This window comes from Alligator mississippiensis, chromosome 1 (genome assembly GCF_030867095.1).
Source record: "Alligator mississippiensis isolate rAllMis1 chromosome 1, rAllMis1, whole genome shotgun sequence".
Taxonomy (NCBI): Eukaryota; Metazoa; Chordata; order Crocodylia; family Alligatoridae; genus Alligator; species Alligator mississippiensis.
Window position 1 is genome coordinate 459306321 of NC_081824.1, and position 18344 is coordinate 459324664.

Here is an 18344-nt window from a genome sequence, read left to right on the forward strand (position 1 = left end):
TTTGTCCAGACTCATTATCCTAAGCTTTGCTTACTGGGACCTAGTTCTTGTTAATGCCAGAACACCGAGTATATTTGAAACTTGATTGCTGCTCTTCAGTTTCCACAGTGCCTTCAAAACCTGATAACCAGTTTTCAAATCCTGAAAAAGTTAAAAGGCTGAGCAAGTCGGTACCAGCATTTCTACAAGAAGAGGTAAGTTCCAACTTTTTTGGGGAAAAAAAAGACCCTAAAACTTACTCCTTCTCTACTTAACATGCGTTTCTACCTCTGCTTAGTAGTAGATTTTCAGGCCTTCCAATTCAGCTTGTCATCAGATCAGTGATGTGCAGCTGAAGAATTTTCCTAGCATAATTTTTATTTTATTTATGTCAGTCCTTGGAGCCAGTTATAAGCACCATGTAGGCCAACCCCTGAGTGCAAATATCAAATCATTGGTGAACATCAATTTAGCTTGAACCCAAGAATCATGTGTCCTCATGAAATTGCCTCTCTCCTCAGGTCATTTTGCCATAGTTGAAGTCAACAGGGAACCTAAGCTGGATCCCCTTTATAGCAACAACAACATTATTATTAATGATGATGGTAATAATGACAACAATAATAACGTGCGTGCTGACTGGGTGGCTTCAGATTAATGTGGCTAACTACCTCTTTCTGGGAGACCACAGACTCTGGAATTTGCTTTACCATCTCTCTCCTACTCCAAAAAATCCTGCATTTGGTACCTTTGAGGAATGCTGCAAAAGGTATCTGGCTGGCAGCTTTTGGAAAGAGCTGTTTGTTTTTTCCCTGAGCAATGGAGTATGGAAAAGAATTTCTGTCGGTGGCCGGCTGGGTTCCCATTGGGACAATTATGGAAGTATTTTGGGGAGTTCAGCATGTTGTATAATTAGTGAAGTCATTGCTGAGCTCTAAGTAGGTTATTTTCTTAGGATTTTAATCTAAACAGGACTTAAAAAAAAAAGATGAGACTAGTCATTCTGCTTCTGATACCTGAAATAATCAAACCAGGACCTTTGGTTTGGAGGCTTAATGTACTTTGGCATAAAGAAAAGAGAGATCTCCTGCCTAGTTGTTTATTGCTGATATTGTAACACAAACTACTCAAAAGACCCATAGCTCAAACTTTTTGGCATGTTTTTTGAGGATGCCAGTGATTGGTCATCAGGTGGTTAAATCACCAAAAACAAATTTAAAACTTGTCAGAATTAGGGAGGACCCTTCGTGAAAGGGGAGGACCTACACTGAGGCAAAGGATGCTACTGGTCAGGCTAGAAAGGCAGGATAATCTTTTTGCCACTCAAAGACACTGTCAATTCTTAAATTAAAAAAAAAAAATCCAAGCTGTAGCAGGGCTGAGTCCCGGGGGGAGGCCATGATGTCCCCTGGTTGTCTTGTGAATCCTGCCCTGCTCAGGCTCTCCGGATACCCTCCTTCTTTGTTCTTGCCTGCCACTCCTTGCTGTGAATACTTTATATGGAGAAAAGGAAAGTTGCTCCAGGGTCCCAGAGTGAGCCTTAGTCTTCCTCAAGTCTACAGGTTCCTTACAACACCCCCCACCTGCCTCTGTTTCCCCTCAGACACTAATTCTGGCCTTTCTGGCCCATCCACTCCTGGCCTGTGGCCCCATCCTATCTGCCTGGTTGCCTTTGCCCTGCCCAAGTGGTCCCAGGCTGATCTCCATAGAGACCCAGTCTGCCTGCTACATCTGGTGCCCCTGGTGGTGGGTGTGAGGCAGATGGGCTGGGATGCCCAAGCAACGGGGCTGGATCCATTGGCGATGGTGGCGGCAGTGATACTGGTAGTGGCAATCGAAAGAAGCCTCCACTGCTGGGAAGCAGAGTCCAGCTACTGCACTGCCTCAGCCCTGCTGTGCACCTGGGGGCAGTGGGACCAGCTGCACATACCATGCTTGGGCTGGGCAGGCCCAAGGGACTCACTGTGGACTGGATAAAATCCCTTGGCGAGTTGCATTTTGCCCATCTGGTCCTGCCCTCTAAAGTCTCTGCCCCTCTTGGGCTGTACTGTAGCATGTGCCCTGCCTGGCAGGCTGGGTCCAGTCCACCAGTATAACTATAACAAAAACATTAGCATACTGGCTACAGCACAAGCTCTAAGCCTACTGGCTGTGTAACCCTCTCTTTCCCTCCAGCCAGGCAGCCAGCCAGACATTTATTCCCTACTTGCAATCCTCATGTCAAGCAGATCCCAGCTGGTCATAGTCCTCTCATGGCAGAGCTCCTTCCCCGGCTGCTTGCAGGCCCACCTTAGCTCAAGTGCTGGGCTTGTATAGTTCTTAAGCCCTGCCCTTGCAGGTCATGTGGCTCCCCAGCTGCCACCGGTACTTCCACTTGGGTCTACTAGTTAGTCTCCAGGGCAGCCTGCAGCTGCTGTGCTAGTCTTGGTGCCTTCCTTGCCCCAAGCAAGGTTCTGCCCAATTGTACTATCACAGAGCTGCTAGCTCTGCCATAGGCACTCTGCTGCTCAGGCCTTCTCTGTCCTGTTGTCATACTGCAGAGCAACTGGCTCTGCAATAGACACTCATAGTCTCTGTCCCCTGGCTGCCTATTTCCCTGCAGTGTTCCCTTCCACCTGGGGAATCTCCCTGGGCTGTCTCTTCTTGAACGTAGCAGGAGCCCTGGGCTCCCTGTCACACAAGCCCCAATATTTTATTTCTAAAACAAGGCTTAGCCTCAAATACACTGGTCATGTCCAGATACTCAGTTTCTCCCAGGAGAGTTGCTGCTGACCCAGGAGAAACCACAAGTGTACAGATGTTCAGGATTTTTCTCTTAGAGCAAAAATGAGCACTCCAAGAGAAACATAACCTGGGAACAACCAGGGTTAAATCACTCCCGGGAAAGTGAATGTCTGTACGTGTTCTCTTCTGAGAGCAGCCACAGCACCATGATAGACTACATCATTGGAAGCAGGGATGTAACAGAGATGGCTGTGCAGACCTAAGGATAGCAGGGGCTTCTCAAGAACTCTGTTTAATGGACGCCTGACAGGAGAGTAGTGCAGTGGAGTTATTTCTATCCTATTTTGGTGTTCGGATTGAATAAAAAAAAATTGGCTGATGGGGCGCACCCAGAGAGTAGTGGTGGATGGGTTTTACTCAACCTGGTGAGATGTGAGCAGTGGGGTACCCCAGGGCTCGGTCCTTGGGCCCACACTGTTTAACATCTTCGTCAGCGACTTGGATGAGAGGGTGGAAAGCACGCTGTCCAAGTTTGCTCATGACACTAAGAGGTGGGGCGAGGTAGACACACTTGAAGGGAGAGAGAGGCTGCAACTAGATTTAGACAGACTACAAAAGTGGGCAGATGAGAATAGGATGGGGTTCAACGTAGACAAATGCAGGGTGCTGCACCTTGGGAGAAGGAATCCACAGCATACATACAGGCTGGGGAGTTCCCCTCTTGAAAGCACAGAGGCGGAAAGGGATCTTGGAGTCATTATTGACTCCAAGATGAACATGAGCCGCCAATGCCAGACCGCAGCCAACAAGGCCAGCCATACCTTGTCATGCATCCAAAGGTGCATCTCAAGCCGGTCCAGAGAGGTGATACTCCCCCTCTATGTGACTTTGGTCAGGCCGCAGTTGGAGTACTGCATCCAGTACTGGGCGCCGCACTTCAAAAGGGATGTGGCCAGCCTGGAGAGGGTTCAGAGAAGGGCCACCTGCTTGGTGAGAGGGCAGCAGGACAGGCCCTATGAGGAGAGACTGAGGGACCTGAACCTGTTCAGCCTCAGCAAGAGGAGGCTGAGGGGGGACCTGGTGGCTGCCTACAAGCTCATCAGGGGAGATCAACAGCAAATAGGCAGAGCCCTTTTCTCCCCAGCACCACCTGGGGTGATGAGGAACAATGGTAATAAGCTGGTGGAGAATAGGTTTAGGTTAGAGATCAGGGCAATATTTTACAGTTAGGGTGGCCAAAATCTGGAACCAACTTCCCAGGGAAGTGGTCCTCACCCCCTACCTTGGGCACATCCAAGAGGAGGTTGGACGATTACCTGTCTGGGGTCTTGTGAACCCAGCGTTCATTCCTGCCTGTGGCAGGGGGTCAGGCTAGATGATCTGTTCAGGTCCCTCCTGACCCTAGCTACTATGAAACCATCCTCTGGTCCAAGGTTTTCCACCCCCCACTCCGCTGGGGACAGCATTGCCCACTAGACTTTGCTCCAGCCTAGCAGAGAACAGAACACCACCCTTCACAATTCCCACATTGTGCTGGGGAGACACACTGCACAGCGCTTGCACTGCAAGCTCTTTGCTGTTCAGGGGCTCAGCGTTGAATGTCTGTTCAGGCATTTCCCAGGAATTTTCTCTACCAGGAGAACAAATGTGGGGGAATTCTCCTAGATTATTTAACTGTATGTACACAGCCTCCATCTCATTTCACCCTTAAAAACCATGAACACATACTTTCACAGCTCATTTCAATTTAAAATAAATTTCTAGGAGCATGAGGTATATTATGCAGATTGCAGTATTTGAAGGCTTTCAGGGCCACAGTCTGTAGAAATGCTGAGAGAAATCTCAAATGATGTGAGGCCACTAGGCCTATTAAAAACCTAGAAGCTGAAGATTGGACCCAGCCAAAACTCTTAGCATCTCTTAGTCTTTGGTAACATCACTATGTGCATTCTTGTCAATAATGAGTGTGAAACTATGATTATATAATGCACATTGATAGCTAAAATGGTGATCAAGGTTGACTCCACACAGGTAACATGGAGTAGATCTTTATTGCCTATTCCAGCCCATCTCTGGGACTAATTATAAAAGAATAATTCCTCATTTTTATTTTTGTAATGCTTTGTCATTCCAATGTTTGTACCATATATTTTGGTATTAGTTTCTTACCATTATGGTAAAGGAGGGATGACTATCCAAAAAAATAACCTGTACTCCAAAAGAAAGAGCAGCAAAGTCCCTTATTTGTCACTGAACTAAGCTTTCAAAACACATGCGTATGTTGCCTTCACAAAATGTACTTGCATGTACATTTGATAACTATCTCTGCTTAACTTGCAGCTAGCTGCTCCTTGGATATTTCCTAGGTCTGATACAGCCATGTGAAAGAGCAAGCATTGTCAAGTGGATTAAAGACAGGATTGGGAGTGAGGAGACATTGGGGGTCAATCCTTACTCTGCCACTGGCTTGCTGTGTGGCCTTAGGCACATCACTCAGCCTAGATCTATTTCTTTCATCTGTAAACACTTTGAGTCAAGTGCTGTTCGACCATTCTATATTTATTTTCAGAAAATATTAACTTTTTGAACCCACAGTTGTTTTAATTTAAGTCTCTTCTCCTAATCAATGTTGATGGGAAGTCTGAGGTGGGAGCAGCTCAGAATTTCAAAAGTCCACAGGGGAGGGGGAAGGGGACAGGGAATTTCCCTTGCTAAACCTGTATATACCCATGTGGCCCACAGTTGGAGTTCATCATATTTTATACAATGACATGCGGAGGAATTTCCAGGGGAGCTTATGGAAGTGGGCAGACATTGTTTTCTGTGTTATAAAGCAGGGCAACATAGGCAAGGTAGCTGTTATCGTGTGGCCAAAGAGTGGCTGAGTACAGCAAAATGCATATTTCTTGATGTAACTGCTAGGCTGTGCTTCCTCTCTTGCAACAAATTCTTTTCATAATTGCAACCAGTCATCAGAGCATCTTCCATTGATTGTCTTTCATTCGCTTTAGCATGATGGCTACTTTAAGAGATGAGTGAGACATGACAGCACATAGCATACGGGGACTGGTTAAACTTTTTAGAATTGTGATAATTTCACTGTACTAATGCATGGAAAAAGTGAAACTGTTTCTACTGTAATTGTTGATGCTTAGAGTAAAAATATTTTTTACTTTGTCCCTTTTGTGAGTTTGATAACGATTTTTAACCAGGTAGCAATTTTTAAAAAAATGCCTGGCTTTCACCTGAAAATTTCCCTTTACCTTATTCTTGTTTTAGCAAAATTTAACTTGCTGCATGCAAAAAAGCAACATGACCTAATTTAAGGAATTATTCAGTACCCACTAGGGCATGCGATTCCTGGTATCCACTGACTCCCAGCATTTTCACATCTGCTTTTTAAAATTCTGACACTTTTTTAAATGTTCCTTGTGACTAAGTGCATACACAGACTTTCTTTGTGTGATGTTTTGTAGAGTGATGACAGAGAGACAGATACAGCATCAGAAAGCAGCTATTCCTTTGGCAAAATCAAGAAGAGCCCCAGCTCTCTAACCAATCTTAGCAGTTCCTCTGGCATGGCATCCTTGTCTTCTGTATGTAAACCAAAGCTTTGTTTTAATGGCACTTTGCTTTTGCTAGTCTTGTCGGTGTCACTCTAATTCCTTTGTATCTTTCTCTGTAGCCTTCCATCACTGTTGTATGAGTCTAATGTTGTTTAATGCTCTATTTCTTTGACTTCAGGCAGTGTATAAATGTAACAAATTATATGTTTCTTTTTTTAAAAAGGATTATGGCATTACAAATACCTTTTATTATTATTGAGTGAAATTACTTTTCATATTACTGTAACATCTAGGAGCCTTAGGCCAGTGGTTTCCAAATATTTTGGAAAAAGTCATCTGTTGACCCTCAATTTCTTGAGACCCATCATGTGCTCTTATCAGAATTTTTAATTGAAAAATGGTGGTGGTAGAGGGACAGCTGATCCACAGGACACTTGCTTGCTATGGCTACAGTTTGGGAAATGCTACAGTAGCTAGAACCCAAATGATGTAAGGTGCTATAAGCATGCAGAAGAAAGTGGTTCCTACCTTGAGACTTTGCAACTTAAAAGGTCAGAGATGACATGCACAGATAGATGGGGGTGGGAAAAGGGTACAGAAAGCACCAGGAAGCTGGTTAGAATGATTAACAATGCTATCAGCACGCTGACAGCTCAAAAATCATTGAGTTTAGCCTTGGCCTCATAGCAAAGAAGAGTTTTAAAAAAAGAGATTTGAATGATCAATGGCTTTTTAATATCTCTTTATTTGTACCTCTCCCTTCCCTTTCCATCCACCTCTGTCATGTAGACACACTGCATATTTTTTCCCTTCTCTTCTATTTTTGGCATGCATACAGTGCTCATCACCATAGTATCTGTCCCAATTTCTGTGGGGAAGAATGGCTAAAGAGGCAGTAATACCAAAAGCTTTTAACTAAAGAACACTGTATATGGGGTGGGATCTCTTTCTTTGTAAGTATGTTGGTAAATATGTTTGCACTTACATTTTGCTTGAGATTTTTCAGGGTCTTCCAAACATCAGTATTCTTTTATTATAAAAACTTAAAAAATGGATACTATTTCTTATTGGATTGCTTAAAGTCTGTTATGGTTAAACATGGGTTTAGTGAAGTTGTTTCTTGACTGTCTCTCAATTCTGTACAGGTGAATTTCTTCTCTGAATTTAAACGTTTTGCATTCTGATAATGTAACACACATCTGACCAGAAACAAAAACTAAGAACTAAATATGTTTTCCTTTTGCGTGGTACAGGTGAGCGGAAGTGTGATGAGCATCTACAGTGGAGACTTTGGCAATGTGGATGTGAAAGGGAACATTCAGTTTGCTATAGATTATGTAGAACAGCTGAAGGAACTCCATATTTTTATTTGTCAGTGTAAAGACTTGGCAATTGCAGATGTTAAGAAGCAGCGTTCGGACCCGTAAGTGTAATCGTGGTTGCAGTTCTTCCTGAGACAAGTTTCAGTGTTGTGTGTGGAAACAGCAAATTGAATCTTTTTGTCAGTATTACCATTACCTTGGCTAGGGGGCAGTAACAAATGTAAGCTTCCCTAAGAGCACGTAAGCTGCTATCTTGATTGGTTGCTTGACTTTACAGAGTGTAGAGAAAACAAAGGTGTATCCATTGCACAGGTCAGAAATCCCATACACTGGGGATGCTCTACCCCCGGCCTGTGGAGCCATGTCCTCTGGCCTGTGGGGTCTTTATAGGTCTACAAAATTGGCAGCAGGGGAGCAGTAGCAGTATTAATTGCCACTCCCCTGCTGCTAAATTTCCGAACTTGTGAGTAGACCTGGAGGCTGGAGTCTCTGGCCCTATGCACAGAGTTGGGTGTGTGGGGCTGAGACGGAGTAGTGTGGGATCTGGGCTTGTGGGGCATCTGGAGTGCAATTCAGTTGGGTAAAATCTGGGCATGTAGGGCCAAAAGGTTGAGCACCACTGACATACACTGCGACTATAGATCTATTTACTTTCATGGCAGAGAATAATGTGGGAAGCTCAATTTATTCAGAGCTCTGAATTCCATTTTTGATGCTCAGATGAACATTCTCAATTGCAAAACCTCATTGATACAAAACATAAATCGACATATCTAAATGAATTTGGTTGTTTTACATATATAAAACCACTTCTTACAGACACTCTGCATTCACAAGGGTTGGAGACAAGATGATCTCAGTGTTCTCTTGTCTCCAACTTCTGTAGTTACAGATGTGTGCATTTATACTTTACATAATGCACAAACTATCACTGCTTATTCTGAGATTGACTACTGAGAAAATTCCTTAAAGTGGCAAATGCCAAATGACTTAAATGCTGGGGAGAACATGTTATGCCAACTTTATTGTAATTGGGGGTTGTTCTTCTACTGTCAAATAGTTTCATTTTGGGTTTTGTGCAATTTGGGAGGAAAAAAAAATATTGTCTTACAGCTTTACAAGATATTTTGAAGTCCTTATCCATCTTTTGATTGTGTAGGTATGTAAAAAGTTACCTGCTGCCAGAGAAATACAAGATGGGCAAAAGGAAGACCTCTGTGAGAAAGAAAACAGTGAATCCTGTCTTTAATGAAATACTGCGGGTATTTATTCAACTAAATGCTATATGTGTAAATCTTGAAAATTTAAATCTCAAATATTTTAGTACTCATATCCTAAACAGACCCAAGTTCTGGCAGCTGAGCATTTCAGGTGTGATGTAAAATTTGTCTTTTTGAATTTGAGACATGGGATTCAGAACTTCATTATTGGAATTTGGGGAGATGAGAAGAACAATAATAAAGGAATTATAATACTTGGCACTTGACCTCCACAAACTGCAAAACATGTCCCAGAAGAAGATATCTTTTCATTTTGCACACAGGGGAAACTGCGGCACAGAGCAAGATGGTGGCAAAAATATCCTGAGGCCCCGCCAACTAGTCCCATTCACAATCTCTTTCATATTGTTCAGTATTTTTGGTTCATTTATGTCACTGGCCTTGTGCATGTTGCATCTCAGTTGTCACCAGAAGAATTGGCTTTCTTTTAAAAAATGAGACCAGAAGGAAATACGATCTCGAGTTTAGAGAACTATAAATTGGGAAGCCTTACGTTCCCACCTAAGTTTGCCATTAACCTGTTGCTTAAGCTTTACAATTTAGCAGGAGCAGCTTAAAAACAGGGAATCTTGCACAGATGACACTGAGGACCCTTCTGATGCTGAGTCTGACTTAATTTCCATGTCTGTGAAACAGAAATACCTAGCTCAAAAGAAAATGTTGAAGATTAAATGTTTACACATCTCTTTCAAAATGAAAAGCCAAATATCCATAGTTACAGCTCTGATGGTGTATGTAATTTTCACAAACCTAGGCCAAACATGAATTTAAGTATCTAAAAAGAAATGCTAAGGCTTGCAAAGTAGTTTGCATCTCTAGACTGAAAATGGGTTGCTAAATGAACAGAGAAAAATGTCTTAGTACAACTGGATTTTTTCCAGTTTCATTGTTTCCAGACTCTGGGGGTAATTATTGGTTTATTTAAACTCCAATTTTGTTGTTTCACTCTGCAGTATAAAATTGACAAGGACCTCTTAAAGAACCAAATACTAAATCTCTCTGTCTGGCACAACGATATATTTGGACGCAATAGTTTCCTGGGTGAGGTGGAGGTGGATTTGGGAACGTGGGACTGGAATGACAGAATGAAGAAGCAGATGAACTGGTTCCCACTTAAACCAAGGGTAAGTTCTTATATTTTTTATATATATATGAACTAATATGTATGTGGGCCTATGTAACTTGTAAGCATAGGCTTCCATTTGTCTAGACTTGGAGCCTTTCCCTTTTCACCCTCTCTACCCAGTCCAGTTGGTGGTGGTGTAATTATAGGTGGTCCTTCTTCCAGACAGGCATTGGGACCTTCAGGTTTTCTAGTGAGTGTCTGCCCAGTCAGATGCCTCTGAAGAGAAGCAGAAAGTGTCTACCAGCCCAGGGAATGAGAACCCAAATTTATTTTCATAAATGTTGTGCTGTGTATGCTACCCAGCACAAATGGGGGCACAGTTCATCAGTTGTATCCTGCTGCACATACAGCTAATCTATGTAGATTCCGTATTAAAATGATTTCCTGTGTGATCTAATGGTATGTCTGTACTAGGAAGTTTGAGTGGTTTAGCTAAAAAGGCTGTTTTGTTGAACCAGTTCCAAAGGTGCTATGGATACCCAAAATTTGGTTTAGAGGCTGCTTGAGTCTGTTCAATCAAAACTTAAAATAAGCCATTTTTTTTAAAGTACCCAGGTATCAGTTTGGATTTACTTTTTTAAGCAATTCTTTTGTTACTTAACTTAAAGCTAAATGAGTCATTTTCAAATTAAAGTAGTCCTAAGAAAGTATGGTAACAAATATTGTATCTCCTTAATTATGTTTTCAACATGGTTGAGGTGTGTTAGACAATAGAGAAATGGGGATGGAAAGAAAGGAATCTCCAGCTCAGGGTAGGATCAGCCCTGACTCAGCCATTCCAGACAAATGTTTAACTTATTCTTAAAAGCTCCCAAGGATGGAGATTTCAAACTCCTCTAGGCAATGCTTAACTACCCTCATACTGAGAAAGTTCTTCCCCATATCCAACCTAAATTTCCACTGTTGCAATTTCAGACAGTTAGTTGGTTTTTTTCCCTGTATTGATAGTTCTTCCTGCCCCCTACAGCCACAAAGAGTCATATCACTATTGAATGAAACTAGATACGTTATTTTGGTGGTAACCAAAGGTAGGTTCAGTGCTCCTTAACAGATCCGAGACAAGATCCATGCTTGAGAGATCATATATTCTTACTTTAGATGCAACACCTGAAGGGGAAAAGAATAGAAAATGTTTTGAAGGCAACGTACCATTCTCCCTATAGTTTTATTAATATAGTTGGAAAGGAGGCACCTGCCTTTGGTCTAAGGCAAGGGTGTCAAACTCAACTGGAGCCCCAGGCCAGATCTAGACCATTGGGATCCTCATGTGAGTAGACATGGAGGCGTACGGGTGGCTGTCATGGCCAGCAAGTCAGTGGGTGTGCCAGCGACAGGAAGGGTTTTGGTGCCAGTGAGAGAGGTCCCATAACTGCTGACCCCATTCTACAGCTGGCCATGACCCCCAACTTCAGGGAGCTTAGCAGGCCAGATAAAGAGGCTCTGTGTGCTGGATCTGGCTGTGTTTGACGCACCTGTCTTAGGTTTAACCCATTTACCATACCTTATTTCAAACTCCGTCCTTTTCCTGCACAGTGAGGAAGACGGGAGGGACTTAGAGCAGGGGTGGGCAAAATGCGGCCCGCGGGCCAGATGCGGCCTGCCAGGCCATTCTACCTGGCCCGCGGGGCCCCTAAAAATTTTAGAAAATTCATATTTATCTGCCCCAGGCTGCCTGTCATGTGGCCTTTGATGGTCTGACAAAACTCAGTAAGTGGCCCTCTGCCTGAAATAGTTGCCCACCCCTGGACTAGAGAATGCAGGTTCATAGCAGTGAAGCTCTGCTTCATGCTGTAATACTTCAGTAAAATGCTTTCTTCCTGTACTACTTGCTCTGAAAGATTTTGTACTGGTAAATTGTAACTGATATCCATATGCAGCATGTAAAGTGCCATTTTTTGCTGTGCACTGAAGGACACTCAAATGTGCTGGCTTTTCATTTCACAAATCGTGTTCATTTCACATTCATTTCATGTGCGAGATGTTATGAAAGGGGGTATCATATTACACGAGATTCTGAACAGTTTGAGTTTTCTTACTTTCAGACTCCAACAGCAGCTCTCAAACTAGAAAACAGAGGAGAGATGAAAGTAGCCCTCCAGTATGTCCCAGAACCTGTTGGGGGTATGTGCTCCTTTTTTCATGTGCAGGTTTGGGAGGGGAGTTGGTTTTAAAGCCTTTTATTTTGTCAAGTTCAACACTTTAATACAAAAAAAATATATTTCTAAACAACAAGGTAAAGCTGGTTTTGAACTTGAGGCTGCTGATATTGTTTTTATTAACAGAGGAGGGAAAGAAGGAATAGCTGTTACTCAAACAAGATTATACACTTAACAGATCACATGGAATGAGATTCCTCTTCTCTGCTTTAATTAGTGCAGTGGCAGTTAGCTGTGGGGGCAAAATACCCACTTGCTAAATGAATAGTAGTAGTCCACTGAACTTGAGCAGCATTGCGTGTGGGCAAGAGTAGTTACTGGTTTGAGCATGGCTTACTGTAGCAAAATGTTCTGTAGGTTGCTAGTTCTCTCACAGTTAATAGTTGGCTGGCAGGAAAGGGGTTTAATTAAATAAGAACAAATTCATCCCTTTTTCGCACCATCTGTGAGGTAAGTTGTGCAGGGAGACAGAAGAATAGCAGAACCTTCCTGAACTGGAATGTATTAATATTTAAATTCCCATCACTCATGTACCTAGAAATCGTGTATGCGCACAGTGAGCATTAGCTGTCAGTAAATACATGCAGGTATGTTTGCCTACCTGAAATTTTGGCCCCAAGAATGCTAATGTGTATGTAAAATAAGCATGTTATTAATTGTGTGCATTAATATAGCATGAGGAGCCCTAGCTCTAGACCAGGTCCCTGTTCTGCTGGGCTCCATGTAAACAACAAATGACCTGAGCTTTTTGATACTAAGTTAAGTAGAAGACATGTTAGACGTGGGCAAACGGGGAGACTCAAGGAAACTTAAACATAGCATTGGTCTGCATGAAAGGCTGGGAGCTTGGCATACCAGTGGCCTAATAGTTGCCAAGGTGGTTTCGTGGCACAAGAGTGTTTGAAAGGTAACTTAGTTTTGCAGTTTTTCATAGAGTTGTTAATTTTGCTTCTCACACTGCTTCCAAGGGTGAGAAGCAAACTCAGAAGCAAACTCAGAGAATGTAAGTGGGTGCTAGGGGCTGATAGCATGGGTGAGTTGGAACTGAGTTGATTTTGATGCAGGGTAGGCTGCGAAGGACCTTAAAAGTAAAGACTGTTAGTCTCTGTTAGAGACACTGTTATTGGTAGAGGAGTGCAAAGAGCTGGATAAGCTGAGAAAAACTACCTTTGCATTCTGAAAAGATACGAATTGGGCAAGAATGCATTTGTTCAGGACAGAGAAAAGGCTCCTGTAATAATCAGGATGAGATTCATAAATAGATGTCAGAGCCAGGCTGAGATTTTAGTTTGGATAGAAGGGACAGCTCCGCAGCAACAAGATAGATCTGCAAGTCATGCATATTGCTCGATTTTTGTGTGTGCAAATACGTTTATCCAGAGATTACCGGTAGAGAGCAAAGGGAATGGAACTAAGGAAAGACTCCTTTAGCACACCCACAGCAAAGGTGGGCCGGGGGTGGTGAAAATGAGGAAGATTCTCTAAGCAACAGAGTGAAGGAGCACTAGGAAAGGTAGAGGCAGGGAAGGACTGTCAAAAAGCCCACGGGAGCACAAGATTTCTAGAAGGTGGCTGATGGTCCGCTGATTCTTACTTTTGGTTGGAAGAGGTCACTGCAGAAGAGTAGCTTCAGGGGAGTGCAAGGTGAAGACAGGAGATGGGAGAAGTCTAGGATGAGACTGGACAAAAGGAACTTCAAGCAACAATTGCAAACCGTGCTTCATGATTCATAAACAAAAAGGAGATGGGCAGGTAGTGGGAGAGGAAAGTAGGGCCAAGGAATGTTTTTTGACGGAAAAGTTCTAAAACCAGATCACATTGTGAGGGGAAGAAGCCAAAGGAGCAAGAAGTGAGGCAGAAAAGTAAATGTTACTGTTTCTCAGTGTCGCTCTCCACAAAGGAAAAGGAAAGCAGTAAAAGACAGGAATTGCTTCACTCTCGCCATTGACATACAGCCAAGTTCAACACTGGGGCGGAGCGTGGCAGGCTAGACCACGCAAGGAAGTGTACAGCAACCTTGTCCAACTGCAACAACCAGGAAGCATGCCTGTCACAACTGACAGTTCTGCTTTCCTCAGTTTTTGGTGCGCAGATCAGAGGAGGCGTACTTCCAGTTGCTATGATTGTGAAGAAACTAAATTTGAAGTAAATTTAGTGCGATCTTCCCTTGCTTTCTCCCTTCCTTTTGCTACTGCTTTTTATTTATAAATGTGCAAAGCAGCTGTTGCTAAAGACTTGAATTTCTGAAGGAAGGGAATGTCAAAATGTCTCCTACTTGTCCCTTTTAAAAGGAAAGAAGACCTCGCCCACAGGAGAGGTTCATATCTGGGTGAAGGGATGCAACGACCTCCCTCTTCTGAGGGGCAACAGGCTCAACTCTTTTGTTAAATGGTAACAGGACGTGTTGGTAACAAACCCTTTTTTCTTTTCTTTTGTAATCTAGTATCTTTCTGGGCCTTTCTGATTGATTTCCTCTTAATTTATATGAAGAATATGTTGGTACCTTCCTGGGTCCTATCTCTACAATCCCATAAACCAGTGGTTCTCAACCTTTTTTAGACTCAAGACACCCTTTGGAAAATACCAGCTTTTAGCTTTCACTTGTTTTTTTTTTTTACTACAATAAATACTAGAGAAATTCTAAATAGATAGATACTAGATAAATACTAAATAAATTCTTCTGTTGCAAAAAACTCAGAAAGGTCAGACTGCTTTTGATGCTGTGAATTCCTGTTTGAAATTTCTTTGTGTTATCTTGTGAACTGCATGTAGGTGTCCACACACATAATGATGCTAATATGACACTGCACCCTTAAAAGGCTGTCATGGCGTGGAATCACTGCCATAAATCTTTAAAGCCAGTCTTTTGTCAATATTTGTCAAGCACACTGCCTCTGGAGTTTCCCTTTTGACTTCCAATCTTTCATTCTGTCCCCCTGACTCCCTGGCTAGGCAGAACAGCCTGCAAGTCCATCGGCTGTCTTCTGAAGCATGAGGATGGGTAAATTGCATCCGTGTGGGAGAGTGCAGGCACGTACGCTCTCTCAGAGGCAGTGTGTACTCATTCAGCACCCGGGGTTGGGAGGAGGGTGGTGTGATGATGACCAGTGTAGAGTGGGTCTTCTAATGGCCACAAAATCCTGGAAGACCGATTCAGGCTCAACATTAGGAAAAACTCCTTCACAGTCAGGGTGTCCTGACTGTGGAATAAGCTCCCTCCAGAGGTGGTGCATCACCTACCGTGGATATCTTCAAGAGGAGACTAGACAGTCACCTTGCTGGGGTCGCCTGACCCCCAGTTGTCTTTCCTGCTTGGTGCAGGGGGCTGGACCGGTGGTCTTCTGAGATCCCTTCCAGCCTTTCAGTCTCTGAATCTATGGGGGCAGGATTCTGTTACCCTCTCAAAGCTGGTGCTTTCTCACCCCACTCATTGTGCTACTGAGCTCTCTTTTGTTTTTTTTCTTCTCTTTTAGGCCACAGCCTTTTCTTAGGTACCCCATAGTATATTCTTACAAAAGATGTTAATGAATACCTATGTTATTGCATACAAGAGCATGAGGCCCAGTGTCTAAATGTCACATTTCTTTTCTTTCTAAAGTACCATTCTTCCAGACACTAGTAGAAAAAGCCGCCAGAAAACGAGATCAGTGGCAAAAACTACCAACCCAGTGTTCAACCACACCATGGTTTATGATGGCTTTAGGCCTGAAGATCTGAAAGAAGCCTGTGTAGAACTCACGGTCTGGGATCACAACAAACTAGTCAATCACTTTCTGGGAGGTCTCAGGATAGGTCTTGGAACAGGTACTGATTTTTTGATTTATTTATTTTTTTGTCCATCCCTAATTTATAAAATACAATCTTGATCTTGCAAAATATCACTGAACAGACCTGCAGATATTTTACTGACTACATGGCTCCATAAGGACAGAAGTGGTCAAGCTGTGTTGGGAAGCATGAGCCTAACTGCATTACTTTCCATTCTCAGAGGTGCTGATCATCTACAGGTTTTGTCATGGCTAAAAAATAGTCCACTACTTCAGGAACTCAGATTTGAAAATTTTGGCTTACTTTCTCTACTGTTAGGAATCCTAACAAAATGAGTTTACAAACAATATAATAGACTAACACGAGAATTCAGAGATATAATGAGGAACAGGATTGCTGGATTGATTTTGCTCAGCTCTAGAAGATTGTCTCTGCTCTAAGTGTGAGGAGAGTATTTGTGGGGAAAAACAAGTGCTTTAAAAATGTTTAAATATTCTAGGTAAAAGTTACGGAACAGAAGTTGATTGGATGGATTCTACTCTGGATGAAGCTGCCCTATGGGACAGAATGATGAAGTCTCCAAACACATGGGTAGAAGATACGCTACCACTCAGGATGCTCATGATAGCAAAGCTGACAGAATAGGAGGACTTTGTAACTGATAATGGCCAAAACAGATCTTGAAAGTTGTGGGGAAGGAATAAAATAAAGCTAGAAACTTGGTGGACTTCATAGAACAGTATACTGTGGCAGATCTTTAGACAGCTGTTTTGTCTTGTTCTTCATTTGTGCTGCCAAATGCCTGCAGAATTTTTTTTTTCACATGAAGGCCTTTCATTATTTTCTCACTGAAAATGAGTGAAAAGAACAAAGAATGGTCGAACAGAATGACAGCATAGGTACCAGTGGTGTGTTTTAGAGTTGAATGGAATACCTAAAAACTGTTGGTGCTTCGTTCAGTAAGTTTAAATTGCCAGAAGACTAAAACCAAAAATCTGACCCTTTCCAGCTCTTTCCAGTGTCATTTGCGGGGCATTGTTAGCGGTCTGATAAATGGACAGTACCTCGTTATATTGGCTACTGTGGGTTAATGCATCATTCAAGTTTTCTTAGCAAAGGGTGTAACAGCCATAGTTCATAAAAGGAATTCTATCTGTTTTAAATTTCCAGGGCATGGCGAAAGTTTCTAAATTGATTAGAAGCCTTCTGTGAAGTAGTGGTTTTGGTCTCATTCTGGTAGGACACTTGGTACCCTCAACTCAAGCTCAAGTCAGTGGGAACAAAGGGTTGCAGAGTACGAAGAATCAGTGTCCTGAAAAGGGTTTGCCTTTGTGTGTTACAAATGTTATTAGTCTTAAACGAATCTCTAAATTGGGGAGACTGAATGAAAATGATGACTTCTAATGTACTTTGTTCAAATGTTACTCTGAAGAATCTTTTTTTTTTCCTCATTGGTTATATTGCTGGTTTTATTATTGAAAAATTGAATATTTATTTAAGAAAAATGTTCATTGCCTGCACCGAAGACTGATTTGCCTTGTAGGTGTGTGAAGCACTTTGTTTGTACTTCAGTGCCATTATGACACAGCAGGGATTGAGATGTTCTTGGCTTAAACAAACCTACAGCATATGCAACAGGAAGCAACCGTCTCAGGTCTATAGGAATGTAATATAAGAAAGCTGAACGTATAACTGGGGCAAGAACAACAAACCTGGGCTTTTAACTAAAAGCAGCCTGTTAAAGCTACATTGTGCTGGGAATAAATGTTTAATTAAACAATACACATGATCTTATATTTACATCTTATAAATCTATGCAATTTTCATATTGTATTGTAAGCTACAGTCCTCAAAATAAATGCACGTGTTATATCTGTGTGTATAGTTGTTGTTACTATGTAGGGCTAGAATCTGGTAACTCTCTTTATTAAATTACATATGAGGAGGGAGAGGGGAATGGGCAGGTATGGGATTGGGATGTCTGGGTTTTTTGTTTTGCTGTTTTTAATGGAAATGGAATTAATTTATGGCCTTTTAAAGTTGCAGGCCAAAATGACCCAGTTAAGTCCCACATAAGGACCCAGCTGCTACTGTTGCTTTTTTTCTGTGGCAGCAGGGAAAAGTGACTGCTGTTGAATGCTCCCACCGCCAAAGCCTCTTGTCTGCAGGCCACATGAAAATGCTTTATGGCTGAATCTGGCCCAGGGGCCATAGGTTGCCAATTCTGGATTTATGGAATTTTTGAGTGACAATTTTTTTCCCCCAAAAGTGCCAGCATGGAGTCATGGCTATACTACTTCCTACTAACTTTCCAATTAAGGGTATTTTAGGAAAATAAAGGCATAGTAATTGCCTGCTTTTTAAAATGCCTTTTTATATACATATAAAGAAAGAAACTTCTGCACTGAGAAATGTATACGCAT

At 42.4% G+C, this 18344-nt stretch overlaps 1 protein-coding gene across 7 annotated transcripts in view; it reads left to right on the forward strand.

Annotated features, from left to right (window-relative positions):
* The window catches only part of SYTL2 (synaptotagmin like 2), an 84665-nt gene extending 66872 nt beyond the window's left edge, over nt 1–17793 (forward strand). For 6 of the 7 annotated variants that reach the window (XM_019488277.2, XM_006267505.4, XM_059721984.1 and 3 more), the window contains 9 exons: nt 100–194; nt 6180–6299; nt 7523–7692; nt 8751–8853; nt 9825–9995; nt 12040–12118; nt 14445–14544; nt 15752–15957; nt 16421–17793. In XM_019488277.2, the coding sequence (XP_019343822.1) occupies nt 100–194; nt 6180–6299; nt 7523–7692; nt 8751–8853; nt 9825–9995; nt 12040–12118; nt 14445–14544; nt 15752–15957; nt 16421–16566 (1190 nt within the window). In that variant the 3' untranslated portion in view covers nt 16567–17793. The remainder of the gene's footprint in view (nt 1–99; nt 195–6179; nt 6300–7522; nt 7693–8750; nt 8854–9824; nt 9996–12039; nt 12119–14444; nt 14545–15751; nt 15958–16420) is intronic. The other variant, XM_059721981.1, reaches the window with a different exon arrangement.
* The last annotated feature ends 551 nt before the right edge of the window (nt 17794–18344 follow it).